Genomic DNA, 21,451 nt, shown 5'->3' with positions numbered 1-21,451 from the left:
GACCTCTGCACCTCCCAAAAGATCCCGCTGGCATTAAGTTCTGACCTATGAATCCTGGAGGAACACATACACTGAAACCACAGCACAATAAAGGCAAATTAACCACGTATTGTTAGCTGGGGCCTACGTATCAAATAATACATTTAAAATGTAGGGAGGAAAAGTGGGACTGGGATGCTTTGCGAAATAAATGCTGTTTCTTCCCAATCCCGGGATAGAATCCAGGGCTTTATGAAAGCATTTTACTTCTACATGCTCAGTCCCAGATAAGGGATGCTATTTATTTTGTTTTTCAAAAAAAGGTTTCTCTGTGTAGTCCTGGCTGTCCTGGCACTCTCTCTGTACACCAGGATGGCCTTGAACTCACAGAAACCCGCTTGTTTCTGCCTTCTGAGTGCTAGGGTTAAAGGTATGCACCACCACTGCCCAGCTATACTGTTATTTGTTTAAAAAGAAAGAAAGAAAGAAAGAAAGAAAGATAGGTAGGTAGGTAGGTAGGTAGGGGGCTGGAGAGATAGCTCAGCGGTTAAAAGCTGCTCTTCCATAGGTCCTGAGTTAAATTCCCAGCAACCACATGGTGGCTCACAACCATCTGTAATAGAATCTGATTTTCTCTTCTGGTATGCATGAAAAACAGAGCGCTCATATATATAAAATAAATACTTTATTTAAAAAATGTTTAGTTTAATTATTGTATTGACATTAAAACTACATTGAAACACGCCTTCTTCCAAATTACAAGTAGACTCAAGTAGACTCTACAAGCAAATACCTAAATGTCCTTTCTAGTAGCATTTCAAGAACTGAAAGGAATACTCTGGAGAGAGGTGACTACAACTTCCCAGTTCAACATCTACTTTGTTTGCAATAACCACTGTATGCTAAAAATACCTCACAAAACTACTCTCACGGTCTATAAGAGGACACAATGAGGACAGATGCTAAAGCTGGAGTTTAGGGTGGGGTCAATTGCTGCTGGACCCAGACAGCCAAATAGGAGAGTACAGCCTATAAGATTTCAGACATCTGTACATGACTGGTCATGTTCCCAAACTGTTCATCTAGTAGATACTGTTTAGTGGGCCTCCAGGATGCTTCAAATGCTAGCCTCTTTTTAGGGTTGGCAGTATCATTAGGTTATCTGGGATGGCCTGAAAGAGAGGGCTGAAGGAGAACTTCTAGTCTTCCAGCAGTCATTTGCAGATGACATTTGGTGGCTGCTCATTCTCAGGGGGGCATCTACTACTTACTTTTCATTGAATTCCATCTTGTAGACAAAAAACTAAGTATCAGGCCCAAGTTCCCCATTTCTAAGTCTTGGAAGACTTTTGGTAGCTCATCTCTAGCTTCCTAGTCTAATGCATTACTTTCAGCAGCTGCCTCATGGGCTTTAGCAAAATAAAGGCATCTTTGGTTGTGTCCTCTCAATGTTCATTAACTATTCTATTGCCCGAGGTTCTGACTTGTGTTTTAGCTACAAGCCTTTACTCAGCTTTTAAAAAGGTCCAGCTCTATCTACTTGTTAAACTGTACTTGTTCTTAATTTTGTTTTGTTTAACTTTCATGTCTTTATATCCAATGTCTAGGAGGTAGAGTCAGAACAGCTTTTTTGAGCTCTAGGTTAGCCTAGTCTACATAGAGAGTCCCAGACCAAACTGGGCTACAAAGCTGAGTGAGACCTGTCCCTTTGTAATTTTTTTTTAAACTTTGTGTGTGGACGTCAGAGGACTACTTGCAGGAGCTAGTTCTCTCCCTCCACTATTTAGTTCCGAGGCTTAGTGGCAACTGCGTTCTATCTGATTTCACTATGCCCCATCCCCCTAAATTTTTGTTTCTGGTTTTTTCCAGACAGGGTTTCTCTGTGTAGCCCTGGCTGTCCTGGACAGGCTTTGTAGACCAGGCTGGCCTCGAAATCAGAGATGCGCCTGCTTCTGCCTCTCAAGTGCTGGAATTACAGGCGTGTGCCACTGTGATGGCTTAAAATTTGTTTTACGTAGTCTCATTACGTTGCTAAGTCTGGTTTCAAATTCCTGTGCTCCTCACCTGCAAGTACCTGGGAATACTGGTCTATTCCACTGCCCTGGCTCAACATTTGTCTTTTAAAACAATTAACTAAATCAAGAGTTCATTGCTAACAACTTTTGTTGTTGTTGTTTTGAGACAAGGTTTCTCTGTGTAGCCTTGTCTGTCCTGGACTCACTTTGTAGAATAGGCTTGCCTCAAAATCACAGAGATATGCTTGCCTTGCCTTCGGAGTGCTGGGATTATAGGTGTGAGCTACTGAGCCCGGGTCATTGCTAACTTTTTGTTTGTTTTTGTTTTTTGAGACAGGGTTTCTCTGTGTAGCCTCGGCTGTCCTGGACTCACTTTGTAGACAAGGCTGGCCTTGAACTCACATTGATTCACTTCTGCCTCCCGAGTCCTAGGATGAAAGGCATGCGCCAGCATGCCCAGCCCCAACAATTAAAAAAAAATATTTTATTTATTCATTATTACGCATAAAGTGCTCTGCCTACATGTATGCCTGCATGCCCGAAGAAGGCATCATATCACATTATAGATGGTTGTGAGACACCATGTAGTTGCTGGGAATTGAACTGAGGACCTCTGGAGGAGCAGTCAGTGCCCTTAACCTGAGCCATCTCTCCAGCCCCTGCTAAAAACTTTTATGCTATCTCAGTGAGGTAACACTAAGACTGTCTAGAGTTTCATCTGAACTATGATCCAACCCATATTGTGGAGACATAGATGCCTGCTGCTTGGAATATAGCTTCTCTATAGACTTTTTTAAAAGTCAAGAATGTGCGTGGGGTGGTGGTGGTGATGGCACTGGCTGCTGTCTTGCAGAGGACCCAGGTTTGTTTCCCTGCACCCACATATCAGCTTATGGCCAACCATCTGTACCTACAGTTCCAGAGGATCCAATGCCCTCTTCTTGCCTGTTTTGGGAACATTCATGTTTACAGACACATATGCAGGGAAAATACATACCTTAAAAAAAAGTAGTAAAAAAGAAAATAAAGCTAGGTATAATAGCACATGCTTTTAAAGCTAGTACTTGGAGGCTGAGGCTGGCAGATCTGAGTTTCAGGCCAGTCTGGTCTACACACCGAATTCCAGGCCAGTTAGGGCTTCATTGTAAGACACTGTCTCTTTAAAAAAAAAAATAAGATTGAGATAGGCCGAGCTAGGCATTGTGGCACACACCGGTGTAATGGAAGTTTTGGCTTCTTTGCGAACTCAGTTGTGTTATGTAAGTATGTTTTTGTTTTGATCCCAAGTGGAGGATTTTAGTTTGAGCTTTAGTTTGTCCACAGCAGTTAACTGTCTCATGGGGCGTGGCTTTTGCCAGCTGGTAAGGCATGGAAGGGGAATGGTCTATGCCTCTGAGGAGATAAACGAGAGCCTAGAGAATGTGTGGCATGTAGCAGTTTGAAGAGACCAGACATGGACAATGTGGCAGTTTGGAACAGACAGACAGAAAAAAAATGCTTCGGGGTACAGTGGCTTGGGTCTGTTGTTGACACAAGATTGGTATAGCCCCAAAGACTTTTTGATTTGAAACAGCCAGGAGAAGTAAAGGGCCTTCCCTCTTCCCACTAACCTTTCTCATATATAAGGTTAGGAGGTTGGAGCCTAAGTACCCCCCCCCCCCCCGAAAAAAAGCACTACACACCTGGAAGGCAGATCTCAGTGAGTCTGAGGCCAGGCTGATCTACATAGTGAGTTCCAGGACAGTCATAAACATAGTCATAACTATAACTATTTTATAAAAAAAGACATTTATGTCTAAGATTCTTTTGATATCATTCAATACTGTTCTTGAAGCAATATTATTTTGTGATGAGCTATACTTCTGGAGTCTTCTGAGGTCCCATGAATATAGTGTTAGAAACAATGTTTTTGGGGTTCTACTTTGTCAAAGAATAAAAGGTTAAAAAGTCATATAAAAGTTGTACAAAAACTAATATTAGCTGGGCGTGGTGACACATACCTTTAATCCCAGCACTCAGGAGGCAGAGGCAGGCGGATTACTGTGAGTTTGAGGCCAGCCTGGTCTACAAAGCAAGTCCAAGACAGCCAAGGTGACACAGAGAAACCTTGTCTTGAAAAACCAAAACCAAAACCAAACCAAACCAAAACAAAACCCCCCAAAAAACAAAAAACAAACCAAAAAACCCAAAAACCCTAAGATTAAATAAAAATCAACCCATCAATTATATAGCTGCCCTAACAAAAGAAAACTCCAGCCTCACCTTCACTATGCTTCTTTTTAATCTCCTAGGTTCACACTAGGAAGTGACTTTGGGCACACTTCAGTTTGCATCAGTATTTTTCCAGACAGGGTTTCTCTGTGTGGCCATGCTGTCCTGGACTCACTTTGTAGAACAGAGATCTGCCTGCCTCTGCCTCCCTTAGTGCTGGGAGGATTAAAGGTATATGCCTCCCAGCCCAGCTAGATCAGAATTTAAAAGGAAGATATTTTCTGTTGCAGAAAGGCAAGAATTTACTGACTTTACTGGTCTTAGATCACTTTCCCCATGGTAGAAAGTTGAAAATGTGCTGAATTACTAAGCAGTTTTGCCACATCTAATTCTGAAAATAATCATGAGCACCAAAACATTTAGCTAACAACAACATCATCAAATAAAGACTAACATATGTTTAAATCTGCAAATTTTTCATTGGCTATGACCCATGGTGGCAGCTTTAAAACCATGAACAATCCGTGACTGGATGTAGCTATGCAGGTTAATGGTGGAGTGTGCACTTAGCATTCACAAGGCCCTGAGTTCAGTCTCTAACTTGGAGTGTTAGTGGGTGACCTGCAAAACCCAACCATCAACGTAAAGTTTGTAACTAACTAGTCATCTTTTAGGAAGCCATCTCACAGGATGTAGCACAGCTAGGGTATGATCTAGTGGCCCTCAAGGCTGGGAGGACACTGACAGCTGGCAACACTGTTGGCATATGATGATGCATAGAAACAGAGTACCACTAGGAACACTTGGTAGACGACAAAACAGAAATGGAGACAGTAAAATATCACGTTTAAATGCCTAACAGAAACTGAACCATTAGGCTATCCTCCCTATTCCTTACCTTATTGTTACAACACTGTTCACACAGTGGCCATAATGATTCCTACCTCTAATGTGGGTGGAACCTCAGCTCATAGCTCTGTTCAATACCTCTATGATTTTCTTTCAAACCCAATCACTGACAACTGTATTTGAGTTTCCAGAATGCTCAAAGACCTCATTCCTTAAGCCACATGCCTTCCCTTGTTCTAACTACCTACTACTACTACTCAAACAAGAACAGATAATCTAAGACAACATTTTTTAGTGCAGATGATTCTCTTCTGTTTACTTTTAACCTTCTTCAAAGGTCTATTCATATAGTATCTATCAGTAACATTCTGGTTGATCATGTGACTTTGCCTCAACACTACTGTCACTCTTCGCTTTATTTTCATTTAGAACTCTAAGTACCACCTGGTGTTCTGTTATTTATTTACTGACTCAACTTTTGTCCTAATATCTTTATGAAAGTAAACTATACTGCTGTAGACCCACCATCTAGAAGAGTGCCCTGTATGCCAAGAATATTTAATCAATGTTTTACAGAACAATTGTGATGAAAAAGGACAAATACCTACCTAGAATACAACTCATGGGGCAGGTTTCTTCCAGATTGCTCAGAAACACTTCTTTTTTGTAGAACATTTTTGTGGGTTCATGTTCTGTTTCTTCTGGGTGAATGAAGATGGGGCCATAAAAATATGCAGCTCCATCTCGGACCCATACTTTTTCAATTCTTGGGGTGGAATAGAAAAATTAAGTTATAGTAATTTCAGTCTTGAATGATTACCTAATAAAAATTCCACTAACTAAAATCTAACAGTATACAGCATTTAGAGGAATTTCATGAAATCTACTCCTTTAAGATACCTTTCGGAGAAGATACAAGAGAAAAGGACATTTTGACACTCTGAGAAAAAAGACTAACATAGGATCCAGGTATGTAACTAGATCATTTTATTTAACTCCTGGTTTTCTCCTTCAGATGTTCAGGATGAAAACAACTAACCACTTGTCACTAGATTTGGCAAACATTCCTTCAAAACAGAGGTTCACAGCTTTTTGTGGGAGATAAAGCACAACTGTCCCACATTTTCAGGCTTCCAGACATAAAGAAACAGCTTTGTTTCAGTGAATAATAAGTCCAGTTTTCCAGTTTCCTTAGCCAACTCACAGGAGTCATCCTTGACTGCTCAACTCTTGAACTCCACATTCTATTTATTAGGAATGCTATTAGCCTGATACCCAAATACTACTGCACGTAACCAGCCATATTTAAGAGGCTATTATTCTTGCTTGGCTTATTATGACAGCATCCTAGCAGATCTCCTTGCTTCCACTCCTGTACCCTTTACAGTCTCTTCTCAATAAGAAGAAAGCAGAGCAATCCTATTAAATCACAAGTCAAATGCTACTTCTCTGCTTGAAATAATACAAACACTTTAACTCTACAAAAATTCCAGTACCTACAATGGTCTCTGAAGCCTTACACGATCTGCATACTGCCCTCTGCCCCTATCTACCACCTTGTACAGGGTTCACTACTCTAAGAGTAAATTGCTGGTTCAAGTGTGGTATACTTATCTCTCAGGCCTTTTTATTGGCTATTAATTTTGCTTGGAATACTTTCCCCGATACTCACAATTCTTACCATTCCTTTATTTCTTAACTGCCAGATTCTTAGTGAAATCTATTTGGAACATTCTCTCTGTTCTGACCACCTTACCAAACCCAATTTCAACAGTATGTATCAGGATCTAACATCAACTTTACTTATCCAAGATGCTTGTCCTCTATTTCCTGATTTGAACAAAGCTCTACTGAAGTAAAACTATCTTTCATTATTTGACTGTTTGTTTTGAATTCCTGCTCTTTCTTCCTTCATTATTTGACTGTTTGTTTTGAATTCCTGCTCTTTCTTCCTTAGTTTTCCAGTTGCTGGAATTGTATACATTCTTCTACTTGCCACAAAAGTAGAAGCAGGGACATGTGGTGTGAGGAAGCTGGGGAAAGTGTCAGAGGGGGTATTTTTGTCTTCATTCTATGAATGTGGACTATTAAGCCTCAAACCTTAGACCCAACCTCATCTTCCCTAATTCACCTGCCCACTCGAGGGCGCACCAAGCCATGGGACTTGATGAAGACACAGTCGCCAACCTTCAGCCACATGTCATTGTAATGAAGCTGCTCAAAGTAGTGGCAACCTGGTTCACCATTGGACATCTCCACAGGAACATCTTCTTTCTCCTGTGGAGAGGAACTGGTTAAAGAATAGCAGATAACAAGATAAGGGCACAAAATATAACAACTGTAAGTAAGTTTTTGTGACAGTTGAAATCAAACATTAAGTTGTTAAACTCAAACTCTTATCAAGTATTTCAAATTTATACTTTTCATAAAATGTGACTCTTAAGACATTTTTATACTCCCTTTCCCATGGAATTGGACTTTTTAGAAAAACAATATTGGAAAGGATTTACTAGCATTCATTTAGAAATGGACAGATTTACACAACACTTATACAGTGTAAGGAACTGATTCTCTATAAGCTTCTGCTTTACTGTATTTGATTTTATAGAATTTCTTCCTTTCCTTTGTGGTAATAGGGATGGAACCTAGGACTCTGTATGTGATAGGCAAGCACTAACATCTCAAACCCTCTACTTTTTCTTTTTCTTTTTTTGTTTTTTTAAGACAGGGTTTCCCTGTGTAGCCTTGACTGATTTGGACCCACTTTGTAGACCAGGCTGGCCTTGAACTCTGCTTCCCTGAGTACTGAGATTAAAGGCATACACCACCATACCTGACTTATTTACTTATTTTAAAAACAAGGTCTTACTACATTGGCCTTGAACTCATTCTATAGCTCAAGCAGGTCCTGAGCTTTCCTTTCTCTTGCTTCAGCCTTCCAAAACCCTGAGATTATAAGCATGTGCCTCCAGCATCAGCTTCTTCTTACTAATATTGTTCTAAAATTTAAGCTTATTCAATTTCTTCTAATGACGTAGCTCATTTATTGCCCACTCCAGGAAGCAATACTTCCTTTTGATCCGTGCAGGGGTCAGATGTATAACTGACTTGCCTTTGTGATACAGAAAGAGTCTTTTCATTGTCTGCCCTAACCTGATTAACTCTGATAAGATGCACAGGGAAAGCCATCATTTGCACAACAGACATGAAAGTAAGGACTAGTTTCTCATACCAAAGAAGCACATTAGCAAACTCATCTCTAGACTGAATAGGAAAGAGAAGTGGCAGAGGAAGTCAATTCCCGGAGACATGGCAGACAGAAGGGGCTGACAGAAGCTTACTTCTCTTAAGATCTGTTAATAAACTCCTGCAAGGGCAGATGAACACAGGCTATAGGTGTAGAAGACACCGAAGCTGAGGAGATCTTCCGTGTCTGAATCTGTCCTACTAAGCCTTGGTTCACAAAAGATATGATAATTCTACTCTGGCCTCTTTCTGCCACCCATAGGCAGGTAAGACGGAGAGAGATGAGGGCTAACTACTACATCGGCACCTTCCCCTGGCCTCTACTGTTCTGTTTTCCTTTCTTACTGTTAACAATTGGTAGATTTTTAAATATTATTTTTATTAATTCCATCATGGCAAGAAATAATACAGCTCTATGGCATAAATATGAGGCATTCTGGCTTTGAATAAATTATTAAATCTGTCACCTACTAGCTGCAGTGATGGATGGCAAATTACCTGATTTCAGGCTGGAGAGATGGCTCAGAGGTTAAGAGCACTAACTGCTCTTCCAAAGGTCCTGAGTTCAATTCCCAGCAACCACACGGTGGCTCATACACATCTATAATATGATCTGATGTCCTCTTCTGGTACTCGGGCAGAGCAATGTAAACATAATAATAAATAAATAAATCTAAAATTTAATAATAAATCTTTAAAAAATAACCTGATTTCTTGTGTATCCCTCAAATACGGTTGTTGGAAAGCATGAGTGATATAAAAACTTTATTCTGAATAATCCTTGTGTTCCTACGTGGAACATTTCCTTCCTTGATCATGTTGTTTAAAAATGGCTTGATTTCACTTATAAAAATACCACTTCCTCTGCCAGGCAGTGGTGGCACAGCCTTTGATCCCGGCACTTGGGAGGCAAAGGCAGGCAGATCTCTGAGTTCGAGGACAGCCTGGTCTCTAGAGTGAGTTCCAGGATAGGTAAGATGATACAGAGAAATTCTGTTTTGAAAAACAAAAAACAAGCAAGCAAACAAACAAAAACAACAAAAAGAAAAATTTTGTTTTTTTTCAATTTTGTCAGGTGTGGAATACAATCTGCACTGGCTTTATATGATGAACTAGGAAGGGTTTTTGTTTCTATACTATCAAATAGTTTGAACAGCTACTTTTTAAAGACAGGGTTTCTCTGTGTGGCCCTGGCTGTCTTAGAACTTGCTCTGTAGACCAGGCTGGCTCTGAATTCACAGATACACCTGCCTCTGATGCCCAAGTGCTGGGATTAAAGGGGTGTGCGCCTCCATGCCCAGCTTAAACAGCTTTTAATAACTGCAATCCTACAAAGAGTTTAAAAAAATTCACCTATGGATGCTCAATACTCAGTACTCAATGGCCATCTCACTTGTCTCCTTGACTTAATTTTACTTTATATTTATGAGTATCTTACCCGCATGTATGTCTGTGTACCACGTGTGTATGGTGCCGAGAGATGTCAGATCCCCTAGAAATGGAGCTGCAGACAATTGTGAGCTACCATGTTGGTGCTGGAATCAAATATGGTTCCTCTGCAAGAGCACCAGTGCTCTTAATGGCTCAGCCATTTCTCCAGCCTTCAGCCTCCTTGTTTTACTTTTTAAATTAATTTGTCCCCTCAGTTTCTTCCTTTTTGTTTGATTAAAGTTTTATACTCGCAATCTTTCAATCTATTTTTTTAATACATCGCTTACTTTCTGGAACAGATATTTTAAGGTTAAAATTCTTTCCTAGGTGGCTACTACCCACATACCTTTTCCAAGTTAAAACTGTCTTCAGCTCGACTGTCCTCTGAGTTGTCTGTGTTCTTCGCATCATCCCCTTTATCTGCATTTGCAAATACAGAGGCCACTCGGACCACAGGCAAGGGCACATCTCGAGGGACAAACCTAACTGAGCTGATGGGCATTGTCCAGAGTTTAATTTTCTTAAAAGACTTGGTTTTGGCAGAATATCTCGATTCACAGACAAAAACATCCTCATCTCGAAAGTTTTCTGGGCATAATTTGAAGTATTCCTGGGATGGGATGAAATAATAAAACAAACAGGTAAATATTTTAAAAATTAACTCCCAAAATAAAAAAACAAATGTTAATCAAGCAACCTAACATTGAATTATTAAAACTTTCTGACAAGTAAAGGTAAATGACTAGATAACTAGGGATATTTCCTTGGCTATATTACCTTTAATTATAAATATAAATTTTAGTGGGCTGGAGAGATGGCTCAGAGGTTAAGAATACTTCCTAGAGGTCCTGAGTTCAACTCCCAGCAACCACATGGTGGCTCGCAACCATCTGTAATGAAATCTGGTGCCCTCTTCTGGCGGGCAGGCAGACAGAACATTGTATACATTAAAAAAAAAAAAAAAATCTAAAAAAAAACTAGTGTGAATTATTTATTGGGCTGGAGAGATGGCTCAGAGGTTAAGAGCACTGACTGCTCTTCCAGAGGTCCTGAGTTCAATTCCCAGCAACCACATGGTGGCTCACAACCATCTATACTGTGATCTGATGCCCTTTTCTACCTGCAGGTGTACATGCAAGCATAGCACTGTATACATAACAATAAATAAATCTTTTTTTAAAATAAAGATTTATTTATTTATCATGTATACAGTGTTGCCTGCATGTAACTCCTGGAGGCCAGAAGAGGGCACCAGATCACATTATAGATGGTTGTGAGCCACCATGTGGTTGCTGGGAATTGAACTCAGGACCTCTGGAAGAGCAGTCAGTGCTCTTAACCTCTGAGCCATCTCCCCAGCCCCAACAATAAATAAATCTTTAAAAAATTTATTAAATTAATTTTGTTGACTGCTATTTGAAAATATATTACTTTTCATATAGTTAGATGTTCTTAAGGCTTTGGACAGTTCTGATAAGACAAACAGTATATCTTATTATCTAAAAAAACATCATCATCAAAAATTATTCCAGCAACATAAAAATGTTAACATATTTATATGTAGATAAACAGTACACAGCAAATGATCTCTCATAATTATATTCATGTCAGTCTCAGATACAGACTAAAGATGTTTGAAACAGAGTTTCTAGTTTTGTACATACAGATTTTTATATTTTTAAATTGTATTTCTAGGGAATGATATCATTGGAATGAATTAATTTCTTACCTTGACAAACATGACTACACATTTGCCTAGAATTTTACTAACAGGAACTTTATTGTAGTAGTCACTTTTAAAAACTTCTTTTTCTAGAAATTTTCGTGTAGCCAAATGGAATGTTTCATTTGGCCGATAAAACCAACAGCCATACAACCATTTTTCACCTTAAAAACAGAGAAAGAGAAAATTATTAACAGAAATCACATTTTACCAAGTCACTAATACCAAGGCTTAAACTGTGGTTTTAAATGAAATTTTCTTAATAGAATTATTTTAGAGGAAATAATATTTTAAAACAAAGAGACTTAAAGAACATCATTTCACCCTTCAGAGAGGAGGAGGTCAGAAGACCTACTTGGGTCAGTACATACCAGAGCTCTGTGCATCACTGAGGAAACAGGTAAAGGTAGGACATTTTAGTAAAAGGTAATGGAACTCAAAAGCATTTCACCTGACTGGCAGCTTAAAGAATTGGACTGTCTACAGCACACACTATGTGCTATTAGTTTCATTCTTAATGTTTCAGGTGCAGCTTGCTTCGCCTCAACCTCCTGAGTTTTGGGATGGTAGGTAAGTTCCACCCAAGCAGCTTTTTCTTTGTTTTTTTTTTTTTGAGACAGGGTTTCTCTGTGTAGCCTTGGTTGTCCTGGATTTACGACGTAGACCAGGCTGGCCTCAAACTCACATCTGTCCTCCTGCCTCTGTCTCCCGAGTGCTGGGATTAAAGGTGTATGCAACTACACCCAGACACCAATCCAGCTTTTAAAGACATTTTTAAAGGGAGGCTTTTTGACAAAAAGTTCTAAGCTCAGTTACATTTTTTTTTTTTAATGATACACAATTTTTCATTTGTGACATTCACTGGAATAAATGTGTTAGGTAAAAACATGAGTCTTGGGGGCTGGAGAGATGGCTCAGAGGTTAAAAGCACTGGCTCTTCTTCCGAAGGTCCTGAGTTCAATTCACAGCAACCATATAGTGGTTTACAACCATCTATAATGAGATCTGGTGCCCTCTTCTGGCCTTTAGGCACATATGCAGGCAGAATACTGTATAATAAATTAAATCTTAAAAAAACAAAACAAAAAAATGAGTCTTTTGTTCTTTTGAACCTTTGCCATCCTACAGAGTTTGCCTCCAAGTGCTACTGAATAAATAACACTTCCTACACATTAAGAAGTTACAACTCTGACTCAATTGTGGAACTGCCCAACAGTGCTAGATCCCATGTTTGCATATGGTAGGGTGCATAGCTTTATTTACTGATAGAGTGAAGGGTGAATTTCTTGATATAACTATTGTTGGAAGATTTAAATAAATGAGTTAAACTTTTTTTTCCACAGAATAAAGGAAAAGTAACTACAGTCACATTTCACCAATCTGCCTTTTATTTTTATTTTTAGATTAAGAAAAAAATGTACAAAAAATTGCACATGTATGAGTGTTTTGTATGTATGTATGTATGTATGTATGTATGTATGTATGTATGTATGTGTACCATGTGTGTGCCTGATACCTGGAGAGGTCAGAAGAGGACACTGAACTCCTAGAACTAGCGTTAGGGATGGTTTTAAGTTATAATGTAGGTCTTGGGAACTGAACCCAGATGTTCTGCAAGAGCAGCAAATGCACTTAGCCACTGAAGCCTCTTTCAAGCATATGTCCTTTAATTTAAAACATACTTACCAGCTGAATCCTCCCACAGTCTCTCAATACAGACGATGTGTGGTTGTAGATTGGCCTCTGCAGGTTCAACATAGACATAATCTCCAACATGATACATGCTGTTCTTAAAGCTGCAGTCCTGGCTGTATGTACGATGTAAGCCTGACAGGCCTGCAGTACCTGAGGAGTCTTCACTTTTTTCAGCTTCTTGGATTTAAAAAAAAAAAAAAAAAGTGAAAGACTGTGGTTGCCAGACAAACATTCAAACAATACATACTATTATATGTATTGTATACATCATCTATAATTTAATTCTGTCTCTTTCCTCCTTGGCCCCCACCCCTTTTTTTGTTTTTTTTTGAGACAGGGTTTCTCTATCCTATCTTGGCTGTCCTAGATTCACTTTTGTAGAGCAGGCTGGCCTCGAACTCACAGTGATCCGTCTGCCACTGCCTTCCGAGTGCTGGGATTAAAGGCGTGCGCCACCACACCTGGCTCTCCTCTCCCTTTTTTGAGGCAGGGTCTATCTATGTAGTCCAAACTTGTGGTCCTTTTGCATTAGCTGCTGGGACTGCAAGGCCGAGCCACCACAGCTGGCTACAGGTAATTCTTTGTGTGGCATTCAAAGACTCCCAGCTTCCATTCCCAAGACCATTCTACCACAGCTCCTCTCCCACCTCACCACGTGCCCCTGATGTCAGGCCCCTGCCCCACCCCCTCTCGCCCATTTCTGGCAGGTCTCCAGCTGCTCAGGTGTAGGCCACATCAGTTTGAAGAACAGAGGTGCCCTGCTGCAAAGAGCTAATACCAATACCTCTCAAATTATTCCCCAAAATAGAAACAGAAGGAACATTGCCAAAATCATTTTATGAGGCCAATGTCCCCCTGATACCTAAATTGCACAAACATTAAACCAAAAAAAGAGAATTTCAGACCAATTTCCTTCATGAACATTGATGCAAAAATACTAAAAAAACCCCAAAAAACAAAACAAAACAAAACAAAAAACTTGCAAGCTGAATCCAAGAACATATCAAATACATCATCTATCATGATCATCAAGTAGGCTTCACCCCAGCAGTGCAGGGATGGTTCAACATACAAAAAATATGTCAATGTAATCCACCATATATACAAACTGAAAGAAAAAAACCACATGATCACCTCATTTGATGCTGAAAAATCCAACACATCTTCATGTTAAGTGTTTTGGAGACATCAAGGATACAAGCCACATATCTAAACATAATAAAGGCAATATACAATATACAAGCTGATAGCCAATATCAAATTAAATGAAGAGAAACTTAAAGCAATCCCACTAAAATCAGGGACAAGACAAAGTTGCTCACTCCATATCTATTCAATATAGTACTTGAAGTTCTAGCTAGAACAATAAGACAACTAAAGGAGATCAAAGGGATACAAATTGGAAAGGAAGAAGTCAAACTATCACTATTTGCAAATGATATGAAAGTATATATAAGTCGCCTGTAAAATTCTACCAGAGAATGCCTACAGTTGATCAACACCTTCAGTGAAGTGGATGGATACAAAATTAACTAAAAAATCAGTAGTCCTCCTATATACAAATGATAAATGAGCTGAGAAAGGAATAGCTATAAATATATAAAATACCTTGGTGTAATTCTAACCAACCAAGTGAAAGACTTGTATGACAAGAGCTTCAAGTCTCTGAAGAAAGAAACAAAAGAAGATATCAAAAGATGTTAAGATCTCCCATGGTGCATGCCTGTAATTCTAGAACTCTGGGAGGTAGAGGCAGGCAGATCTCTGAGTTTGAGTCCAGCCTGGTCTACAAAGCAAGTTCAGAACAGCTAAGGTTACACAGAGAAACTCTGTCTCAAAAAAACAAAAAATAAATAAATTAAAATAAAAATCTTGTACAAATCAGGGATGCATCACCATCCCTGATCTCAAACTGTACTACTATAGAACAACAGTAATGAAAACCACATGGTATTGGCATAAAAACAGGCAGGTTGGTCAATGCAATCAAATTGAAGACCTAGAAATAAATTCACACACCTATGAGCACTTAATTTAGCCCAAACATATATAATGGAAAAGAGAAAGCATCTTCAACTAATGGGGCTGGTATAACTGAATGCCAGTATATATATAGATCAATGTAAAAAGATTCATATCTATCACCCTGAACAAAACTCAATTCCAAGCAGATGAAAGATCTCAACATGAAAACAGATACTCTGAGCCTGGCAGTGCTGGTACACACCTTTAACCTCAGCACTCAAGAGGCAGAGGCAGGTAGATGTCTGCGTTCAAGGCCAGACTGATCTACAGAGTAAGTTCCAGGAGAGCCCAGGCTACACACAGACACCCTGTCTCAACCAAACCAAATCAAATCAAACCACAAACAAAAAACCAAAACCAAACCAAACCAAAAAACCTTGGTCTTCTAGGGCTGGTGAGATGACTCAGGGGTTAAGAGCAGTGGCAGCTCTTCTAGAGGCTCTGAGTTCAATTCTCAGCAACCAAATGGTGGCTCTAGACCAATTATAAAGGGATCTGATGCTCTCTTCTGCCATGCAGGTATACATTCAGACAGAGCATGCATACATTAAACAACAACAAGAAACCAGGTACAGTGAACCTGATAGAAGAGAGAGTGGGGAATAGTCTTGAACACACTGGCACAGGAGACAATTTCCTGAACAGAACAGCAAATGCACGGATTCTGAAATCAATTAATAAATGGAACCTCATGAAACTGGAAAGTTCCATAAGGCAAAAGGACACCACCAATAGGACAAAACGGCAGCCTACAGAGTGGGAAAAGAGCTTCACCAAACCCACATCTGACAGAGGACTGATATACAAAATATATAAAGAACTCAGGAAACTAAACATAAATAAACCAATTATTCCAATTTTTAAAAATGGGGTATAGATCGAAACAGAGAATTCTCAACAGAGAAATCTCTAATGGCCAAGAAGCACTTAAAGAAATGTTTCACATCCTTAGCCATTAGGGAAATGCAAATCAAAATGACTCTGAGATTTCATCTTATACCTGTCAAAATAGCTAAGATCAAAGACACAGGTGACAGCTCACACTGGCCAGGATGTGGAGCCAGGGGAACACTCCTCTATTGCTGATAGAAGTGCAAACTTGTACAGCCACTTTGGAAATCAATATGCTGGTTTCTCAGAAAATTGGGAATTAATCTACCTTAAGACCCAGCTATTCCACTCTTGGGCATATACCCAAAGGGTGCTTTGTTATAATATATAATAAAGATGCCACACAACAGATCTAGCATGAAAGGAGATTTACTGTGGGAAAAGGGGGAAGAGAAGAGAAAAAGGGAGGGTACCCATGACAGGGAACAGAAGGAGGGAGAAAGGGAGAGAAGAAGGGAGGGAGGGAAGGAGGGGAAGAAACCAGGTGGGTCCTTTATCCCAGCACCTGGCAGCAGGTGATGATGTCAGAGGTTGCTAGGCAACCTAGAAGGCTATTGGGATTAACATACTCCACCATACCACAAGGACACTTGCTCAACTATGTTCACAGCAGCTTTATTCATAATAAACAGAATCTGGAAACAAACTAGATGTCCTTCAACTGAAGAATGGATAAAGAAAATGTGTTATATTTACACAATGGAATACTACTGTTATTAAAACAATGGCATAAAATTTACTGACAAATGGAAGGAACTAGAAAAGATCATCCTGAGTGAGGTAACCTAGACCCAGTAAAATAAACATGATGTGTACTCACTTATAAGTAGATATTAGCTGCAAAGTACAGGATAATCATGCTACAATCCACAGACCCAAAGAAGCTGAATAACAAGGAGGCCCAAAGAGGACATGTGAATCTATCTCACTGAGAAAGGGGAACAGAGTAGACATGATGGGTGGATGGGGAGAGGGAACCAGATGAGGGTGGGTGTGGGGTGTGGATAGGAACAAGAGGGATCAGACATGGGGAAGATGGAGGGATAAAGTACTGAGAGAAACAACTGGAATGGGAGGGACATCTCTGGGAAGAGCTAGAAACCTAGGGCAATATAAACTCCTAGGATCTTTGAGGGTGACCCTAGTTAAGATTCCTAGCAACAGGGAATACAGAGGCTAAACCAGCCATTTTCTGTAACCAGGCAAGATTTCAGGTAAAGGGACTGGAACACCAACCAAGCCACAAAACCTTTGACCTACAATTTGTCCTGCCTGCAAGGTATGCTGGGGTAAAGGTGCAGAAATTGTGGGAGTGGCCAACCAATGACTGGTCCAGCTGGAGACCCATATCATGAGAGGGAACCTACCCATGACACTGCCTGGAGGGCCAGGAACCAGAGGCTGGATAGCCCAGAGACCTAGGGTAGAAAATGATTTCTAATGATACTCTTCTATACTCATAGGTTGGGGTCTAACCCTATTGTCATCTGAGAGGCTTCACCCAGCAACTGATAGAAACAGACGCAGAGGCCCACAGCCAACATTAGGCAGAGCTTAAGGAATCCTGCAGAAAAGGAGAGGGAAAGGTTGTTGTAGGCACCAGTGGGGTCAAGGGCACCACAAGAAAACTCACAGAATCAACCAATCTGAGCCCAGAGGGGCTCACAGAGGCTGAACTTCCAACCAGGGAGCCTGATGGGACTGACCCAAGCCCTCTCTGCACTTAGGTTATCATTGCGTAGCTTAGTCTTCTTGTGGGAATCCTAACAGTGGGAGCAAGGGCTGCCTCTGACTCTGTTGCCTGCTTTGGGGACTCTTTCCTCCTCCTGGGTTGCTTTTTCCAGCCTTAATAGAGAGGAGGTGCCTAGTCTTACTGCAACTTGATTTGCTGGTTGGTATGCACGGGAGGCCCCTGCCATTTTCTGAAGAGAAATGGATTGGGGGTGGGGGACTAGGAGGCAAGGTGGGTTGGATATAATAAAAAACAAGCCCCAGGGTTTCTGTCTCTTATGGAATATAAAAATGAACCCGGAGCCTCCAAGAGATTTCCAAGAGAATATGTTTGCGTATCGATTTGTGGATCTGATTCTAAGAGAGTTGGCCAGCCTCATCTAAAGCTTTATGTTTCTTCCTTCAAACTCTGGCTCTGGCTTTTCAGGCTCAGAAAGAGACTTCAGACTGGGGCAGGCTGAATTATTCACTCAAACGCTATTGTCTGCCTCAAAGAATCAAAGAAAGCTTAACACTTCACTAGGAAAAACATTTATATATATTTATCTGTTCAAAGCATAGTTTTTTATTTTGGGGGGCAGTGATAGAGCTCACACATGTATTTGGCAAGTGCTCTGCTACTGAGCTGTGTACAGAATCCTGTTTGGAATATCTTACTTTGGGCCAAAGCTTATGGCCCTCCCGGCGGTTCTCTTACCATGTAGTATAATGTCGTCCATGACGTCTTGAGTGGACATACAGCTCCCACATAAACTCCATGGCCTTCACCTTTCTCTTACAGAGGGAATTACCTTATTGGGGTTCTATGGCCAATGCCAGCCCCACCAGATTCTGCCACATCAATGTGGCATGGTCCCAAACAAAAAATAAAAGCATTTACTCTGTGGTGATGCCTCCCATGAGCACTTAGTTCAGATGCTGCCTTTTGACACTATAACCAAACTTCTAAAGTATCAATAACTTCTTTGACAAGTTTTAAGATCAATACAAAGAAAGAAAAATGAGTACACGGATGGTAAAGATGCTTTAGTTAAAATTCCATTACATACATATTGTATTTTAAATATTAACAAAAATGTAGCTGAGAGAGGTATATCTCATTTAAAAACTGTAAAGCCTCTCTGAGTCCTGCAGGTGGATCTCTGAGTTTGAGGCCAGCCTGGTCTACAAAAAGTCTAGGACAGGCAGGGATACACTGAGAAACCCTGTCTCAAAAAACAAAACAAAAAAAGTTTTCCCAATTTTGGTTTAAGAAAAAAAAGTTATCCAATAGTTGATTAACAGTAAAACACTGTGGTATACAAAGTAGATCCACAAAGTTCTTGAGAATTTTATACAAACAGAACCAGAAAACTAGGAGCAGGAGCAGTGAAGATAAAGGTGACCTAGTTCCTTACATTTTATAGACAAGACACAGACCAAGAAGACCACTCAGCTATAAACACCTTTCCCAAGAAAGGATCTGAGGCAGGGTGCTGTGCCACAGAGGACTCTTCTCCTTCTACAAGCCCACTGGCTCCTGTCTAGCTGGATTTAAGTTAAATGGACTCACTTAACACTTTCATCTCTTCCGTTTGAACATAGATCCTATGCATATATGCGATGGCATTTTTGCTGTTTGGACTTTGTTAACATGTCCAAAGATAGAAGGAAATCATATAGGATGAAGAATCACACCAGACCCTCAATCACACGCACAGATGCTTCAGAAGACAAGATGAAATTTCTGAGGCTGAGGATATTTAGACGAGATATGACACCAACTAGAAGGATGATTGTAAAAAACATAAAAGTAACTGAGAACTAGGCCAATGAAGAGCAAAGACTGGAAAAAATTGAAAACATGACAAAAAAAAAAAAAGGCCTATAATAGAAAAGTTTAATAAAAAATGAACATTCAGTGTTGTCTAATCATGATCACTGTCTCTATAATTCTTTCATCACTCCAAATAAAATGCTATGTCATTAAAAAGTACTTCCTATCTCCCCTTCTTGCTCCTGGTCCTTTATCCTTCCTTCTCTATAAATCTGCTTATTCTAGACAGTTCAAGCAGGTTCAAACAAACATTATTTGTGTTTTCTTCATCTGACATAGTTTATGTAGTATATTTTCTAACTTCATCCATGTAGCATGTAAACTTCATTTTTTATGACTAAATAATATTCCATGGAATGAATACATTATAATTTCCTTATTCATATACCTGCATGCAAGGGTGTTTTTGCCCTTTGAGAAATAAATGGTATTTGTTGTTATGTTTGATATGCTCAGTCATGTTGTTTCTGTGTCTATATTGATTTAAAAAAATTTTTTTGTTCTATCCATTAATGAAAAAGAAATATTGAGACTAATTGTTGAACTCTTTCATTTCAACTGTCTTCCTTCAGATGTTCTGAAAAAGACTTAAACTATGTGTATTTGTATGTATGTGCATGTACGTGAATTTAACTGCCCATGGAGGCCAGAAGATGGCACTGAATCCCCTGGAGCTGAAATAATAAGCAGGTGGTTGTGAGCTGACATTGGGAACTAAACTTGGGTCATACCAGAACTTGAAGTTCTTGCTCTTAACTGCTGAGTCGCCTCTCTAGCCCACAAATTTCATTCTAAAGAGTAATTATCTAAATACAAATTTGGGCTTTATATTTATTTTCCTGAAAATTTTCATATAACTTCACTGCTTTCTAACTTCCATTATTTTGTATAAAAAGTTGGCCATTAATTATACTGGTGTTTTTTTTAATCTGATGAGTTGCTTTTTTGCTTTGAAATCCAGATTTTTCTTTCAGAAACTTATGAGGTATCTAAATGGATCTCTGTGTTTATCTTACTTGGGCCTGCAGGTTAATGCTCTTCACCAAATTTGTGAAGTTTCCACCCATTATGTTTTCAATCCCCACCCCACTTCTCTTCTCTCTACTAGTATTACTATATAGATTTATCTGAAGATCGGATACCAGGGATTACTCTCTTTTCTGAAAAATTAGGAGTCAGCAAGTGACTTGGGTAATGGTTATATTCAAATATCTCTACTCCAGAAGGAAGGACGAATCCTTAGCTAATTAATCTGTGGAGAGGCTAGTAGATGCAAGTCCACTAAGTTTTCGGGCCAGCAAACCTTCAGTCTTATTCAATTTATTTCCACATCAACCACTTTCAGTTGGAAAAGATACAGACCCTATTATTCATCCATATCATCTTGAGTGAGAGTGTTCCCTCTGGCAGGAAATGCTGTATTGACGTTACCTCAATGTTGGCAAAAGGACATTCTCACTAATCAATGTTTGTGTGTGTTTGTTCTCTCTCTCTCCCTCTGAAGCTTGATGCTACAGAATAATACATAGCCTCATATATATTTCTAGTTATCTATGTGAACTGAAATGTTATCCAAAATGATCACGTTTTGCCAAGTGTGTTGATACATGCTTATCATCTCAGACTGGGGCACAGGCAAGGAGGATCACTGACAGACTGGCACAGCGGCACAGCCTGGGTTACACAGTAAGGTCCTGCTTCACTCTCCCTGACCCTATCACCCCAAAAAAGCCTCTCTATTTACAATGACAAATTCCCATCATCAAAATATTTGCAAGTTTGGTAAATGAATCAAAGTACCCTTTTAGGTTGACATGATTAAAATGAAACTAGAAATGT

The 21,451-nt window shown here is 39.7% G+C and overlaps 1 protein-coding gene across 47 annotated transcripts in view; it reads right to left on the bottom strand.

Annotated features, from left to right (window-relative positions):
• Positions 1-21,451, bottom strand: part of Pbrm1 (polybromo 1) — a 101,449-nt gene that overhangs the window by 18,229 nt on the left and 61,769 nt on the right. For 35 of the 47 annotated variants that reach the window (XM_051141091.1, XM_051141103.1, XM_051141147.1 and 32 more), the window contains 5 exons: positions 13,141-13,326; positions 11,461-11,618; positions 10,078-10,341; positions 7,186-7,331; positions 5,663-5,820 (listed from right to left, as the gene is read on the bottom strand). In XM_051141091.1, the coding sequence (XP_050997048.1) occupies positions 5,663-5,820; positions 7,186-7,331; positions 10,078-10,341; positions 11,461-11,618; positions 13,141-13,326 (912 nt within the window). The remainder of the gene's footprint in view (positions 1-5,662; positions 5,821-7,185; positions 7,332-10,077; positions 10,342-11,460; positions 11,619-13,140; positions 13,327-21,451) is intronic. The other 12 variants (XM_051141134.1, XM_051141165.1, XM_051141365.1 and 9 more) reach the window with 1 other exon arrangement.

The sequence above is a fragment of the Acomys russatus genome, chromosome 3 (assembly GCF_903995435.1).
Source record: "Acomys russatus chromosome 3, mAcoRus1.1, whole genome shotgun sequence".
NCBI classification, from domain to species: Eukaryota; Metazoa; Chordata; class Mammalia; order Rodentia; family Muridae; genus Acomys; species Acomys russatus.
The sequence above is the reverse complement of the archived record's forward strand: the minus strand, read 5'-3'. Positions and strand labels throughout refer to the sequence as shown.